We start from the raw sequence: 16,118 nt of genomic DNA, 5'->3' as shown, positions 1-16,118 counted from the left end.
TGTTATTAATCGTTAGTTCCCCACTTCTTCTTTTTTTTTTGATGGAGAGGGAGAGCAGTAGAATAATAAGATTAATAGAGACAATAATATTTCTCTCAAATAGTATGTTTTATTGAAGGGAACAAAACCCAAAATAAGCACAACATGAGTTGATCTAGCAAATCTATGAGTGGATGGTATACTTGGAACTTTCACATAACCGCAGTGGTAATCAGTAAGGTCTAAACGTATGCTACGGTGATGACTCCAGCCCAAGCATCCTTCCAATTATTTATGATCCATCATATCTCTCGCAGTATCCATCTCAAGGAATGCTGGAAATCAAACACAGGAGACGAAAAGACAAATTCCGGTTAGCGAGAAAACGTAATAATAATTACAGTACTATATTAGTAGTACGCATCAAAAAAGAATGATGACGGTCCAAATCAAAACCAAAAGCAGCAAAAAGAAACACTAAGCGCAGCACCTGTTGCAGTTAGTACTAGAAGAGATGGGGAAAGGCAAGGAGACACCACAGCGTCCAGGAAGGCTTGTGGCAGCATCCGGCTTCAGATTTGGGAAGTGGCCGGCGGCAGACTTGACGCAGTTGCATGCAGTTCGCCTATCTTGTTGGGTAGGGATGCTCCCCAAGTTTTTCACTCCACTACAGCATGAACTTGATGGAGTGCCTCCTTGGGTGAGATACGGCACGCAAGGCTCAAGTTCATGGGTAACTTGTTCACAGGTGATTGCTTCACCTGGCCTTGCCACCAAGACTAGCACCAGAACAAGACTTACCACTGCAACCACCTTCATCATGTTTTCGCCGGATCAACTAGTAGTATACGATTTGCGCGGAATATACTCGAGTGAGAGGGGTTACTAACAAACACTGCTCGCTTCTTGCTAGGAATTGAGAATGTTGCAGGCTATTTATAGCAGTAAATTAACCTGCTGGGATGCATGCATGGTTTAGTAGTATTCCTGAAATAGGAATCCAATCTGCGACTTCACATGTGTCGGCGCGGCTGGAAGCGGTCATGACATGAGAAAAGTGGCCCGTCACTACACCTTGACCTTGCATGCAATTAAATGGGATATAAGACTGGTGACAGTTGTTGGGAAAGAAAAGGAGAGATAGAAGAGAGTTTAAATCGCTTTTCCCTTGTGTTAAGAGTTTGGCTCGCATGTCATCTATCTACGAAGTCATCTGTCTACCCAGGAGGCCAGGCACCCACACCACTGTCTTCTTCGATAGGTAGACAAGGATGATGACCGTAAGGGCACGTGAAGGTATCGATCATATAGGTACTACATGGCAAGAACAAGGGCAGGGTAGTCGTCAGGGCACTGAGGAGTCAATGCTTGAACATGACCGATCGGCAATGGAGTTCATCTTTTTGTGATCTACTGATGTTATGCTGCCGCTGAGAGTTATGAAATAATTTTTTGTTTAGCTTCTTTCATTGCAAATTGATACAGCAACACAACAACTATCAGCTCAAGGGGACGAGCCATAAATGAAGGGTCATTTTTTCGAAATCACCCGTACTTTTAAATCTGCAGCAACAACCTAACTAGAAAAAATACAATTTATTTAGTTTTATCAGAAGATGACCCAAAATTTTGCCATCAACAGAGAGAGAGAGAGAGAGTTGGTAATGCAACGCAACATTCATTCTTATTAATCCTATTCCAAAGCAGAAGTAGTCCAGTAATTCTGGAACTGTTTTTGTATTGAGAATGATAAAAGTTGAGCAGTCGTTGTTCGTCTGTTAACAGTACTGTTGTTTTGTATACATTAAATTCTCAAATCCATATCTTAAAATTGCTTCTCTGTACCCTGCAAATTACATGTATGAGTCCGAATGTACGAGACTTTTGCCAAATCAAGGACGTGTTTGATAAAACTGAAGTCTAAAATCTGAAATCTGAATTCATTAAATTATTGAATTGTTAAGTATTAAATTTAATACATTTTAGTGTATATCACATTCAGTGATAAGTGATCACTTAATTTTAGGAATAAGTTTTGTTTAGAAAATTTAGTGCTACTTAGTTAATTCAAATGCTTAACTTTTAGTTATCAAACGATTGTAAATATGTTAAAATCTGAATTCATTAAATTTAAGTGGTAAATTTAATTACGAAAAAGATCCAAGTAGCTGTACACAATACATTCGGTAAATCGAAGACATCTAGTATTGATAGAACCATGGGCTATAATTGGGCTATGCCAGCCAATGTCTACTGAAAGTTTATAGTCGGCTTGTCTCAGCCCATTTCTGCAGTTGCCCTTCCAATTTGGGCTGTGGAGGTTGTGATGTCGTAGAGTTTCATGTCGACCGGTGAGCCCAAACCAAGCATTCCACATCTTTTCGGATCGGGTCCAAAAATAAAATAATAATTGAAAAATAAAAAGGAAAGTAAAGCAAGGGAGGAGTGGTAGAAAGAAAACTCTTGAACTGCCAGGCTATCTTGAACTGCTGCCGGTGCTCTGTTCCACTGGGCTCTGCGACTCAAAAAGCCTTACTCCCGATTGGTGGGGTGGGGGCGTGAATTGAACCAATTTAGAAAATGCAGATGGTAACATTAACAGCAGCCAATCAACCCGCAGCACCTCCAAAAACTTCATTTTTGGGCCGCCGAGAGCTCTGCTTTGACGGCATTTCGTCCATTTGCTGCTCTGACCAACCCTCCTCAGATGACGCCGCTATGGCTTCTGCCTCTTCTGACCCTCAAACTCCAAATTCTCCGTAAGCATCATTTCGGGAAGACACTTCAGCTTATATTTTTTTTGTGCCCGGGGGGGGGGGGGAATAGGTGTTGTTAGTGGGCATTATTTGACTCGTGTGTGATTTCTTGCTTCTCTGTTTTTGTGTTTTTTGCAGGGCTGTTAAAACTGAACAAGGCCAGTGCAAAGATTTGAGTGGGCGCCTTGTGGGGAAAATCTTCCCCGTCACAACACGCCGGACTTTGTTTGCTAGTCTATCCATGTATTTGGGTTATCATCCTTCAAGGTACTTCTCAGGTTCGCACATTTCAGCTTTCTTAATTGGTTTACTACAAATATCAAGTTTTCACCATCTTTTTTTTCTAAATCAATATGAATATATCCAAGTTCATGTCAATGATCAGCATTTCTCATTTGTCATCTTGATGCCTTGATATGCAACATAATATGGGCTGGGCTCTTTCAAGTTACAATAAATAGCATTCCTACAGTACCATGAGATAGAGATTTATTGGTTGAGCTGTGTAGAGATGTACAATCTTGGAGGACACCATTTGCATTGTCATCAAAAACAAAATGAAGTCTTTCTGGGCATTTATTTGTAAAACTTTACGTTGACTTCTGATCCTGTTTGGATGTTGGTTTGTAATGAAGCATATGCATTGGGGGATCCATCAGTGACAGTTGAACAAGTGACACCACCTGTTTTTCCTTCTGGGCCACTTTTTCCTTCCGAGGTCTATTTCAGTTTGTGTTAAATTTTCTCTGTGCCAATTCCTTGGGGAATTCTTGAAATTTATTCTTTGTAGATTGGATATTCTCATGACAGGTGGTGAAATTGATATTTGTACTTGGCAGGAAAGAATTGTGCAACTCTTTGAGAAGAATACTTATTCAGTGGTCAACATCTTTGACGTAACTCTTCGTCCTCAACTTAATTTGTCTGGTGTGGTTGAGGTATTCCTCTTGATTCTCTTAGAATTCTTTCTTTCTTCTTCTTCTTTTTGTTTTTTTTTTTTAATTCTCTCTAAGTGACGCAGCATCCATAAACCGTGCAATTTCCTTCATTCTTCAATTTATATTCTTTTGTTAACTTACTAATAGCTGAACCCTATAGCACTGCTTTTTAATGCCAGGTCCCTGAGGGAAATGGTTCTGGCATTGTTTGGGATGGACTGGGGCACATTGTCACTAACTATCATGGTAAGTGCTTGTGATGGTCTCTGTCTCTGTTTGTTTGAGAGGTGGTTGGCTGTGCATGCCATGTGTGTCTCCATGTTTTTGTATGGTGAGCCAATTGATCCTTTGCCATGTTGCCTGTTTGGAAAAGATCTTTTTCCTAAATCACCTTTTTCCTAGGTATGATTGTGCATGCACTTATTTGCTGGAAGGCATTGCATATAATCTGTCTTTTTGTAGGTGTCTCTTGTAATTAAAGTTGCTTTACCAGGTTACTCTTCATAGTTGCAGTTTATCCCTGCAAAACAACTACGTTTACGAGAGATGCCATGAAAGTGATAATAACTCCTGCATTGTGGATCAGTGCTTAGGTTATCATTCATCTGTGTTCATCATACATAATTAATATGGGAAAAGTGTTGCTGTTGAACAATTTCTTTTGGATTCTTAGTGGAGGATGGAAATCCAAGTAACTTGCCCTTTCTTGGCAGTGATTGGCAATTCTCTTTCAAGAAACCCAAGCCGAGGACAAGTTGTTGCACGAGTCAATATTCTTGCTTCAGAAGGGTAAGCAAAACAGTTTAGATATTACTGTCAAGTGGATTGCATTTTTACTTAACTTCATCCTGTTTCTCTAATGTTTCCTTTTCTTTTCAAAAGAGTGCAAAAGAACTTTGAGGGCAGGCTGATTGGTGCAGACCGAGCAAAGGATCTTGCTGTATTAAAGGTAAAATCCTTCTTTAACAACCAGGAGAATTTCTGTGAGTGCCAATGATTTGTCTCTTTACAGTCTACCGCAGAAAAATAGATATAATGTCTGATTGAGTTCCATTAGTTAATCTTAATCTTCAAAAAATTAGAAAATTGTGTCTGGTAATTTGCGATGTCTGTGCCTCTAAATTATCATCTAGATTAGTTAAAAACCTACATATCTTGATTTGCTTATGCTTTTCCACAAATTAACTCCCACTTCACAGTACTTTAACAACCAGGAGAGCTGTCTTGTCCATTTCTGTGAGTGCCAGTGACTGATTTGTCTCTTTATCAGTCTACCGCAGAAAAATATCTGATAATTAACTCCCACTTCACAGTACTTTAACAACCAGGAGAGCTGTCTTGTCCATTTCTGTGAGTGCCAGTGACTGATTTGTCTCTTTATCAGTCTACCGCAGAAAAATATCTGATATTCTCCAGTTTTAATGTCTGATTGAGTTCCAGTAGTTAATCTTAATCTTCAGAAAATTAGAAAATTGTGTCTGGTAATTTGTGATGTCTGTAGCCTCTAAATTATCAACTAGATTAGTTAAAAACCTACATATCATTGGAAATCCATTTGGTTTTGATCATACACTTACAGTTGGGGTCATCAGTGGTCTAAATCGAGATATATTTAGTCAAACTGGAGTTACTATTGGTGATGGAATCCAGACTGACGCTGCCATCAATCCTGGAAACAGGTCCTAGTTATCAGTTCATTCAATATGCTAATAGTAAATAAGTGAACTGGCATTGAGTCTAGAGTTGTTGTTTTTCATTGTTGCAGTGGAGGTCCTCTGTTGGATTCAAAAGGAAGTTTAATTGGGATTAACACGGCAATATTTACTCAGACAGGCATATTTCTCCTTAGCAGTTTGAATTCTGCATTTAGTTATTTGTTTATTTATTTGGTTGATCGAGGGGAACAATACTTTTTATTGTTGCCTCCTTGAATGACTTGGAAAAAGCTGAAAACAATATTGTGTCTTCAGTGCAATTTGAAATGACTTGTCAAACGTATCAACGTTCAACTTGTTTATGGACAGGGACATCTGCTGGTGTTGGGTTTGCAATCCCAGCATCTACTGTGTCGAAGATAGTGCCTCAGCTTATTCAACGTGGCAAAGTATACATTATTGTTCTTCCACTTTATGCTTTATACTGCAATCTACTTCATGAGAATCTAGTTTCCTTTCGTTTGTTTCATGACTCTTCTAATTGTTTGCTGGAACTCTTAAGCTCCACTGACGAGCCTTTGGGTCCACTGTCTTCAGAAAGAAAAAGAAGTGGAGAGAAAGTGAAAAGAGGTTTTAAATTTGTTTTCCTCAAGTTGCATCTGGAATGAAAGAGAAAAGAGACTGTTAAAAATTTAATCTGAAGATACTCAGTATGACAATTGGGAGGGACAAGATTTTTTTCTTCAGGACCTAACAAATTGAATTGAAAATGTGAAAATAGAAAGTTGATTCTCTTGTTCTTCGTATTTTGAATAACTCTCTCTCTCTCCTCCCCCAAGAATCATTATCAACTTCAGATTGATATCTTTATTTTAAGTGTGCATTGAGAAAAAACAATTAATAGCTGTGCAAAGAATATATAAATTCTAGTTCAACGTTTCTCTGTGGAACATGCCAGGTTGTTCGAGCTGGTTTAAATATTGAATTTGCTCCAGACCCAGTTGCAAATCAACTCAATGTTCGAAATGGAGCTCTGATTTTGCAGGTGTGTCCGCGTGTGTGTGTATTGCTGACAGCATTATGACAATGTTTTTTTTTTTTTCATTTATTGTTTGTAAAATCACTTGTATTTAGATTCATTCACCTTTTTATGCTTTAGGTACCTCAAAATAGTCTTGCCGCCAAGGCAGGTCTTGTATCCACATCGAGAGGCTTTGCTGGCAACATCATTCTTGGTGATATAATTGTGGCGGTGGACAAAAAACCTGTGAGTATCTGTTTGATTTTCTATGGCCTATTATGATTGTTGTCAGCAAACATCATTCTCTGTGATATAATTGTGGTGGTGGACAGAAAACCTTTGAGCTCTTTCTTCAATGTTGCTCCCTACTACTAGAAATGTTGTTAGTGCAGTTAAGATAAGTGAGGCTAGAATTGAGCATTGAAAAAGCTCAATTCTATTAGAAAAATGTTGCTCGCTACTACTACTTAGAAGGGAGCAAGTTCAGTTTTCTGGAGTTGTGTTTTTGTGAAATAGAAGCACAAATTCAAGGAAAGGAAGATGCTTGCATTCAAGCATGAAATCAGTGCTGTAGCAAAATATATGTAAGGTGATCCTCAACAGTAACAGTTTTCTGAGATTGCATCAAGTTTAAAATGCCAATTAAAGCTGAGATCCCCTTAAAATTCCGGTCTTTCCTTTGCACCCTTGTGATTAAACAAAAGGTTCTGGAAGTACCTAAATTTAGCTCACTTGCTATTCTGAGTGCTACTTGTGTCAGTCTTTTTGTTGGGTTGAAATGATTGGTGAAGAGATGTGCAATTATGTTACCGACAACACACAGAGAAGTCAAAAGGACATGCTGAAAAACTTGTAAATTTCTTTTCAATTTATCCTTATGAATTTTCTCACACGTATTCATCCATTTTCTTATTGCAGGTTAGGAGTAAGTCAGAGTTAAATAAAGTGCTAGATGATTATAATGTCGGAGATGAAGTTCTCCTGCAAATACGAAGAGGCAGTGAGACTGTGGAGTTGCCTCTAGTTCTAGAGGAGACGGCTTGATGCAAAGCTGTGACTTCCAAGTTTTCCAGTACGTAGAGATCGATATAACTTATATTTGCTCCTGTTGATTCAACCATTGATGGTAAAGGATCCATAGCGGATTGGACAAAAGAAACTTGTATTTTCGTTTTTGCAAGGGGAATGGAATCCATACATGGTTGTTTAACGTAGCGACACTTGCAAGTGTAAATGAGTAATTATATATATATTTCTCCGGTTATCGACTTCTAGGCTCTAGCTGGTTCATCTTTCACTTTCTTTTCTGTCCACTTCGTAGCAAAGAGTTGCGATATATTTGGCAGTCGTCGGTCAGGTATCTGCACTAGGAAAATTTTATGGTTGGCAAGTGCAAATGTATTTTGAAAACTTCCGTCAAGACTGGCTGTAAAACTAAGCCAAGCCCATTAATCATTTATTCGAAATTCAGTTCCAAACAAAAGTCTCTCTAGAAGTTGCAAAATTTTTGGGCAGTTTTCCTTCGGGAAAACTGATCAACTAACTTTACTTTTGTATCACATACAGAAGTTCGCCAATCGAACAAGTACTTTCATATGTTTCGTCAAAATCTCATCAGTACCAGTACTGAGTAGTTTATCATCGGGCTGCTAAGTGCTAGGGCTTTAGATTTACTTTCTAGGCAACTTTCAATAATTTCTTTGTGACAACAGACGAAAGATGATATGCGGTTGAAATTGATCTCAAGTATTGCGAGAAACTGCCCAGTTCTATCGCGCATATATATATATATGTATATATTTGTGGATTGCCTGGCGTAGCAACCTGAGATTGCTCGGCATTGGTCGCTCAAGTCCTAACTGAGAATGTTCACAACTACAATGATATTAAACAAAACGTTCTCCCTGTTTCTGCATACTTCATCCATGAAAAAGACAGGGTTTCTTGGACTGTCAGGCGATCGTAATAATTACAGGTTTCATTTTAATTAAACAACAAAAGTTCCCAGTGTCTAGGGATCCACAGGATGGGAACTGCAAAAAATTCGTGTACCACAAGTCCACAATAAGATGGAATGTTCCGCGAGGGATGTAAGGTCACTTTGCAGCTTCCCATGTAGACGAATGTGAATAGGAATTTTGGTACCGGGATGCTGCCGAGGTTAACGTCAATAGGTGCTTCCTACTTCTTTGTACAATTGTTTTATAATGAATTTTTGTTTTTAATCTAAATTGGCTTAAATCTTTTTTGGCATTAGTCTCTGGTGGTGACTTTAATGGGGCAAGAGATGACAAAATACCATAACAATGTTAAAATATACCACCATCTTCTGTGTGTCAGTTTAACGCCTGAACAGTTCATAATAATTTTGACAAAAGAGTTTTCATCATCTATTAAAAAAACAAACAAAAAGAAAAACAACAGGGAAGATAGAAGGGTGAGCTTTTCAATTCATATCACATTCGGTCCTAAGTACCTCACTTCAATTGGCGAGATGGTACTGATGTGCTGTGTGGAAGCTTAGCTCATTATCAAATCAAGCAAATCCTTCGATCCATCGCAATTAGACTAAAAATCTGCGTGCTTGTAGAAGCAAGTTTGAAGTCGAGATCTTCTTAATTTTCTCGAGATTATACTATGTTTCATTAAGGTCTCGACATGTATGTTTTTTGCTAATTACTACTGCTAGTTATCATACAGTATCTCGTTATCCTAGTTAATAGCATCCTTGTGAGAATTATTAGTTGCTAAGTACTATTTCTTGTAGTGGTTTTGTCTCCGAGATTCCATCATTCGGGTAATGGTATCTGTGTTGACGTTAATGGGTTCCCAGCTACTTTCAACCGCATGCAAGCGAATCAATATATGTATATGTGTGTGTGTGTGTTGCAGACCACCTGCATGGACATTTGTTTGCATGACAGTATGGGGTCTCGATAAAATGAGACCACCCATACACAATAACAAAAAATATGTTAGACTGCTCAAGCACCATAAGATTGATCATTAAGTGGGGATTTTCTTTAATGCTTAATTAGCCTACCATCATTTTGTTGTCAAGCTAGGGTTGATCAGCTCCTTATTGTCGTTTTGGAATGCCTTAATCACTGAGCAAAGGATCTGAAGTTTCACGTTCAAACAGACACGGACATTAACTATATCTTTAGGGGCGTAGTTGACAACAAAACTGCTATCTTCATCAGGACTTGCATTTTTTTTTTATCTCTGTCTTTTCTGATATAGTAATACCAACAAATCATTTAATTATCACATGTTGCATTCATGCGTTTTACTCTTTATCTTTTAGATGGGAACTAAAATTTTGAATCAGCTTCTGCTATGATGGGAATGTGCGAAATCTCTAATTAAAGAAGCCATTAAAGTCACAGTCTTTCCCAGAAGATAAGGTTTTTGAATGGTAAATTAACACGTAAGTTTGATATTATGGTTGCTTTTAAGAGATTATGATGAAGGTTCATAAACAGAATACTTCCGAAGAGCTTTTTATAAAAGGAGAAACCAAAGTGGTTTGCTAGTGTAACAACATGTTTCTCTGATTCAACGCGTATGGAAGACACTGAGCAGCAGGTCTCTAGTTAAATTGGGATGCCCATTGCTTACAAATTGTTCATCTCTTATTATATATTCTTAGCACGAGTTATTGAGCCAGGAGAAGCTTTTACAGTTTTTTTTTTTCAACTATCCCAAATTCGTAGTGGGGTATAAAATCATTGAATATCTAAGCGAGAGATTTCGTTTTGAATCCTAGAAGAAAACTATTACTAGATAAACGCAGCTTTCGAAGAGCTAGTGATTCTGCAATATGTATAAATCTTGAAGACGTGGTGATTTTTTTCACCACAATCAGTTCAGACAAGAACCAAGAATCTCCATTAAATACATACAAGAATGCTACCTTAAGCAAGGATTAATCTGTAATCCCAGAATATTATACAAGAAAGCTACCTTAAGAAATTGAAAGAATTCTAGGATACCCTGGAGACCTCTTACAGCCAAGCCTGCGGGTAACTATTTTAATCACAGCCAACATCGTTGATGTGGTTATATGGTTCATTTTTCCTTTCACCAGGTCATATTAGTTAAAGCTTTCTGCTTTGTCTACCATCAAAGAGTCTCTCTCACTAATACATACATGATGGAAAAGACCTAAAACGCAAAAAAAAAAAAAAAAAAAAAAACATAAATTTACATTAGGGAAAATAATATGGTAACCAATTCCATACTAGGTAGTGTTCGAGAAATTTCAAGACTCTATGTTTTTGTGGTTGCAAGGATTAAAGTGTACTCAAATTCCGGACTCGTAGAGGTAGAACTGATTTCCTTTGTTGGCTTCCGGTTGAGGTCCTGCTGGTTGATACTCGCAGGTGCATTACGCAATGGCCATAATTAGCGGAACCTCTTACAGTTCCTAGACTTTTAACAATCCAACAAGCAAGTCGCCTTCATAAAATTTAATCAATTATATCGTGTATATTGTTCTTATCCGAGTCACCGTTTGAGAACGATAAGAGATGCTCTCCAATCCAAGAACATTGGTGCATGGGACAATAATCAAAGACAAAACATAAAAGAAAATACTGCTCACTAAAACTATCTAATGCAGGCTGCAATCATATTTCCCCTTTGCGCACCTAAGCGTCCCTGACGAGTTACCAACAGGCTTGCAAACCCACTTAAATTACCAGCGGGTTTCACAATACTCGGCCATTTGATAGTCAAATGTTTAATAATTTCTCGACGAATCTGATCACATATCCACACTGAAGGTGACGTTTTCATATGGGGCAGAAGGGAATGAAGAAACAGAAAGTTCTGAGAAGAACGGAACAAAAACCGACTGATTTTGATCCGACAATCCTGACATGATAATTTAACTGTGAGGGTTTCGCAGGAATTTCCACAGAGGATCTGCGTAGATGATTAATAGTGATACTCAGCTATTAAAGATGTGATTAATTTTATCAGTATACGGCTATCCAAAAAACTATTCAAGCAAACAGGATATTAAAGTCCTTAAAACAAATGATGTAAGAATGTTGCTTTGTCCTTTTGTCTTGATGGGGGGGCAAAAATAAAATAAAATAAAATTTATATGCAGAAGAAGCATCCAATGGAAGAGCACGTCAAGTGTGAAAGCAGATTTCCACACACATTTCATCATCTTGTAGTCTTTTTGGGATCGTTAATTTGGATTTAAACGGACCCCCCTGCGTTCAAAAAGGGGGGAGAGCTTCTTTGAAAGTCCATCAACTTGACTTTGGGTTTTTCTCCTCTACAACCACCCAAAAAAAGGCGGCCGAAGCTTCGGAGGCAGAACCACTTCTCAGGAAGCACACAATGGCTTCGAACCAACTGTCCCATGCAAATGACTTGTATGATGCACATACTTAACTGAGACTTCTACGGCCTCAATATTGGTTCAACTATCTTGAACACGGACCATATTAAAACTCAATCCCCAGTTTGTCCAACGTTTTTTCAGTCCTCTTTTAAGTTTTCCGTTTAGGTGACGAGATCAAGGAAAGGAGAAACAGAAGCATGGACGACAAGGGCGATGGAGATAAGATCGATGATGTTATGTTGCCTGGTTTTCGATTTCATCCCACGGATGAGGAGCTTGTTGGATTCTATCTGAAGCGAAAGATTCAGCAGAGATCACTTCCCATTGAACTGATTAAGCAAGTGGATATCTACAAATATGATCCATGGGATCTTCCAAGTAAGATGAACTCTCTGGCCATCACGGTTCCTTCAAAGTCCAATTAATCTTCTCCTTGTTTCTATCACCTTGAATTCTTTAATGAACACGGAAAATAACTCCTTTGTCCTCGTTCGTCTTATTCAATTCCACACTTGAAAGTGATATTCTTTTCGTTCCTTTCATGTTATTATATCCTATTTCTTGCAATCATGAATAAGGTCTTACAGTTACAATCTACAGCTACAAATCCCTATTCTTATCAACCTGCCATCCAGTTCTCTGAGAGCAAACTTCTCCGAGTCGCTACTGCGTGTCACAGAAAATGATATTTTGCTCACAAATCCTCTTGCATTTTTCATCTCACAGAAATATTACAAATATCTCGATCGCTACAACCCAACTTCCATTTTCAAAAGCTAATATGATGTGTATTGCAATGAGTTACCCATTAAACTACTTTTCCTCTCAAATTTGCAACAGAGCTGGCATCAAGTGGGGAGAAGGAGTGGTACTTCTACTGCCCAAGAGATCGGAAATATAGGAATAGTGCTCGGCCCAACCGTGTCACAGGAGCTGGATTTTGGAAAGCCACAGGGACTGATAGGCCAATATACTCTTCGGATGGCACCAAATGCATCGGCTTGAAAAAGTCCCTAGTCTTCTACAGGGGCAGAGCTGCCAAAGGAATAAAAACTGATTGGATGATGCATGAGTTTCGACTTCCTACTACTTCGGAATCAGCACCGCCCAAGAAGCTCGCAGACAAAAACCTTTCTCTGCATGTAAGCTCACTTCAATTTTCATGTTCCAACTTGTCCTTCAAAACCCACTTAGAGTCATAGTTGCTGTGCAAGTGATACTCCGCTAAATTCCCACTTTCTCCTTGAATCTGCAGGACTCATGGGCCATTTGCAGGATATTCAAGAAAACTAGCTCGCTCGCTCATAGAGCTCTTTCTCACACCTGGATGGCCCCAGTATCTGAAACATCCCCAGACATTTTCCCACAAGGTGCACAATATGCTCAGTATGGTTCAGAGAATTTATCTTGTGCTACAGAAAGTGGATCAACCATGCAGCTCTACACTAACAATGACTTACAATCGGCTTCTACCGCCATATTCTCTGCCCTAAACATCCCTTCGTGCAAACCCCTAAATGGACTGCTTTCTAAACCATCTTTTTTGGCTGGTCCAAATGGGGATATCCCCTGTAACTTTATGTTTCCACCTTCGGAAATATCAGGACCACCAAACAAGTGTTCGCTTGATGTTCCTTCAATGCTTTTCAACCTTTCCCCTACATTCCTGGGGGATGTCAATAAGACCTCAGAAAGCATCGAATTTGAAGGATCTCAACACCATTTCAACAGCTTTTCTATGAACCCATCACCAGATATGCAAGAAGGTATAAGCATTGAAAACGATGAAGGAGGGCTCAGAAAAGATCCAAGGGACGGTGATGCAAGTAATCAATGGGAAAACATGAGAGCAATTGGTTTCCCTTTCAGTTTGCCTTCAACTCTACCTGATGTATGGAAGCCTAATCTGCCATGGGACTCTCCAAACTGTCCTAGTGAAATATCCACTACCTACTCCGCAAACAAGTGTTATACATAATCCTGCCTTGTTGATAAAGAGAAACTATTTTACCTTATAATGTATTAATCCAATCCCCTACCATAGAAAATTTTTTCTTTTCCCTTTCTTGTAATTATGTCTGTATTCCAAACTACTGTACAGGCTTCAGCTATCTCCTCTGTCTATAAATTTGAAAAGACGCTACCTTTATGCTGTAGCTTCATTAGCTTTATTTTTAGTTTACAATTAAATTTAGTACGGGTCCATTTTGTTGTGCTCTTATACTGTCATTGATGCAAACTGTAGAAAGTAAGCAAATTACTGAACCTTGCAACCGCGACTCTCATCTCAATCACTTCCATCGATAATTACTCGATGATTACGCCTGTTTCTAAACAAATCAAGAAATATGATGGCCGTTAGAATTCTGCACAAGGGGTCGTCAAGGTCTCGAAACTAGTTTAAGAAGAACGTTTAAAAAGGTTAACGGTGAATGAGGTATCAAACACATAACACAGCAACGTATCTTAAAGGGGTCGGGGGAAGCAGGGCATCTGACCGACTACCAAACATAAATAAAGGTTCAGAGCAATATGCAGTTAGCCAACTAACGAATTACTTTATAAGTTGGTGAAATATTGCTTTCTTTTTCTGGTTATGTAGTAAATCAAGTAGTAGTAAATGACACTCAGGCACCTTATACAGATAGGGCTTCGGGTCCTCTCTGACATACGTGAGAGTTACATCTCTATTACACACTCAAGTTATAAAACAAGTATACTACTATAGGAGTATCATTTAATTCTAATTGTGTCGTCACCGAGTTGATGTCAACTATGACCAAATGATCCTTCTGAAAAAGTCGCATTATGCTCTTCAACTTCAATTTATGATTAGTAGCATCTCATCATGAAGTCCAAAGTGTTTTCTACCTGATCCTCTTTTCATTTTGGCTGACCACTTCAGCAAATTAAAGTTAGACAGTAGAAAAAGTGCAAAACTCACGATCAATTAAGACAGTTTCCGGTTATTCACCAACGCTATGTTGAGTGTATTTTGCAAGTCCAGCACTTCTCAGAAATTCAAGATGGGCGAGTTGGTCTCAGAGCCGGGATTTGGCCTTTTTCCACGGGTAGAAAGTGTTGAAAGGTCAAACCCCCCTATTGTGGGTCTAACTCTAAACAGGTGGCTCACCATAATAAAGCCAAATCCTCCCGTTTTATCTAAACAGACGGTCGAAGACATTTTTTGTGTTGTCGCACACCAACAGCCATAAGTCAAGATGGCCGAGTTGGTCTAAGGCGCCAGTTTCAGGTACTGGTCCGAAAGGGCATGGGTTCGAATCCCATTCTTGACACAGAATTTACTTTTGGTTCAAAATCTTGACATAAAATCCACTTTTGGGTTTAATAACATCTACTATTAATCCGCAGACACCATTAGCGGACTCAAAGCCCCTAGCATTTGAGTAGGCCTGTCAATCGGGCCATATGAGCCAAACTTTCACAAGTTCAGGCTCATTTCATTTAATTTATAATATTTTTGGGTTTCGGGCCATTAGTTTCGGATTAATAAATGGGGAAAAATGCACTTTTCATCCCCAATGTTTAAGGTGTTCACTAATTTCGTCCCTAAAGTTTCATAGAAAACACATTTCATCCTCATAATTTTGTGATTTTGACCAATTTTGTCCCTAAAGTTTATGTAGAACACATTTCATCCTCATAGTTTTACAATTCCTACCAATTAAAGACAATTAAAGGATTGTTAACAAATTTAGGCATAATATCATCACATGTCCCATTAATAATTGTATTATTAATACTTAATTCAATTATTGATTAATGTATAGAAATAACAACAAGTGTTTTTGGATAGGAGACTATCTCTTTTTTTTCCCTTTAAATTGTGATATGATATATTTGAAACTAAATAAATAGATTGAAAGATAAATAGATGATTGAAAAACAAGTATATGATGCAACAAAACAAAATTTTGCAAATAAATGACAATCCAAACCATTCATTCTTTTGCATTAATATTTTTCTCCAATTAGTTGTATTGGGTCTGTTTGACATTTTTCTTCAATTGGCTATAGTGGGATTGTTTCTTTCCCACTGACTTCATTTTCTTTGGATCTTCTTATTCGATTGTGATTAAAAAGAAAGTAATTGTGGCTAAAAATTTCTTAGTCTTTTTTGTATTAAAATGAGAAAGTGAATTAAGAAAAGATTTTTGAGCTTTTTGTTGATCCAATTTTTTTTTTTTTACCTAATAGGCATGCCGTGATCAAGTGACGCTATCCCATTCAAATTGCTTGACAATCTACCAATTGTCCTCAATTAGCCAAATTTAGGAAATTATGAGGATGAAATGTGTTTGCGTAAAACTTGAAGGATGAAATTAATCAAAATTATAAAATTACAAGGATAAAATGTGTTTTGCATGAAACTTTAGGGATGAAATT

At 38.1% G+C, this 16,118-nt stretch overlaps 3 protein-coding genes and 1 non-coding gene across 4 annotated transcripts; 3 read left to right on the top strand and 1 right to left on the bottom strand.

Moving 5' to 3' along the window:
- Positions 1 to 77: 77 nt before the first annotated feature.
- Positions 78 to 901, bottom strand: LOC113754181 (non-specific lipid-transfer protein A-like). Its single transcript, XM_027298535.1, has 2 exons — positions 470 to 901; positions 78 to 314 (listed from the first exon to the last, which is right to left on the bottom strand). The coding sequence occupies exons 1-2, from the start codon at positions 799 to 801 to the stop codon at positions 305 to 307; spliced, it is 342 nt and encodes a 113-aa protein (XP_027154336.1). The 5' UTR covers positions 802 to 901; the 3' UTR covers positions 78 to 304.
- A 1,552-nt stretch (positions 902 to 2,453) lies between these two features.
- LOC113753221 (protease Do-like 8, chloroplastic) lies at positions 2,454 to 7,623 on the top strand. The gene is made up of 13 exons (XM_027297322.1): positions 2,454 to 2,738; positions 2,874 to 3,013; positions 3,371 to 3,453; positions 3,575 to 3,673; positions 3,853 to 3,919; positions 4,387 to 4,462; positions 4,556 to 4,662; positions 5,175 to 5,352; positions 5,439 to 5,506; positions 5,698 to 5,777; positions 6,287 to 6,373; positions 6,488 to 6,595; positions 7,268 to 7,623. The coding sequence occupies exons 1-13, from the start codon at positions 2,560 to 2,562 to the stop codon at positions 7,391 to 7,393; spliced, it is 1,398 nt and encodes a 465-aa protein (XP_027153123.1). The 5' UTR covers positions 2,454 to 2,559; the 3' UTR covers positions 7,394 to 7,623.
- Positions 7,624 to 11,849: 4,226 nt separating this feature from the next.
- On the top strand, positions 11,850 to 13,814 carry LOC113754237 (protein FEZ-like). Its single transcript, XM_027298608.1, has 3 exons — positions 11,850 to 12,089; positions 12,552 to 12,853; positions 12,967 to 13,814. Exons 1-3 carry the CDS (start codon positions 11,909 to 11,911, stop codon positions 13,687 to 13,689), a joined length of 1,206 nt encoding a protein of 401 aa, XP_027154409.1. The 5' UTR covers positions 11,850 to 11,908; the 3' UTR covers positions 13,690 to 13,814.
- A 1,112-nt stretch (positions 13,815 to 14,926) lies between these two features.
- TRNAL-CAG lies at positions 14,927 to 15,007 on the top strand. The gene has a single exon. It is a non-coding gene; the product is annotated as a tRNA-Leu (tRNA).
- The last annotated feature ends 1,111 nt before the right edge of the window (positions 15,008 to 16,118 follow it).

The sequence above is a fragment of the Coffea eugenioides genome, chromosome 11 (assembly GCF_003713205.1).
Source record: "Coffea eugenioides isolate CCC68of chromosome 11, Ceug_1.0, whole genome shotgun sequence".
Lineage (NCBI taxonomy): Eukaryota > Viridiplantae > Streptophyta > Magnoliopsida > Gentianales > Rubiaceae > Coffea > Coffea eugenioides.
Note: the sequence above shows the minus strand (reverse complement) of the source record. Positions and strands in the feature narration are given on the sequence as shown.

Bases quoted from the DNA above. Each gene is read 5' to 3' on its own strand.
- LOC113754181 (XM_027298535.1), bottom strand. From the start codon at position 801: ATGATGAAGGTGGTTGCAGTGGTAAGTCTTGTTCTGGTGCTAGTCTTG.
- LOC113753221 (XM_027297322.1), top strand. From the start codon at position 2,560: ATGCAGATGGTAACATTAACAGCAGCCAATCAACCCGCAGCACCTCCA. The intron at 3,920-4,386 runs GTAAGTGCTTGT...CTTTCTTGGCAG, and splicing joins CATTGTCACTAACTATCATG to TGATTGGCAATTCTCTTTCA. The intron at 4,463-4,555 runs GTAAGCAAAACA...TCTTTTCAAAAG, and splicing joins AATATTCTTGCTTCAGAAGG to AGTGCAAAAGAACTTTGAGG.
- LOC113754237 (XM_027298608.1), top strand. From the start codon at position 11,909: ATGGACGACAAGGGCGATGGAGATAAGATCGATGATGTTATGTTGCCT. The intron at 12,090-12,551 runs GTAAGATGAACT...AATTTGCAACAG, and splicing joins TGATCCATGGGATCTTCCAA to AGCTGGCATCAAGTGGGGAG. The intron at 12,854-12,966 runs GTAAGCTCACTT...TTGAATCTGCAG, and splicing joins ACAAAAACCTTTCTCTGCAT to GACTCATGGGCCATTTGCAG.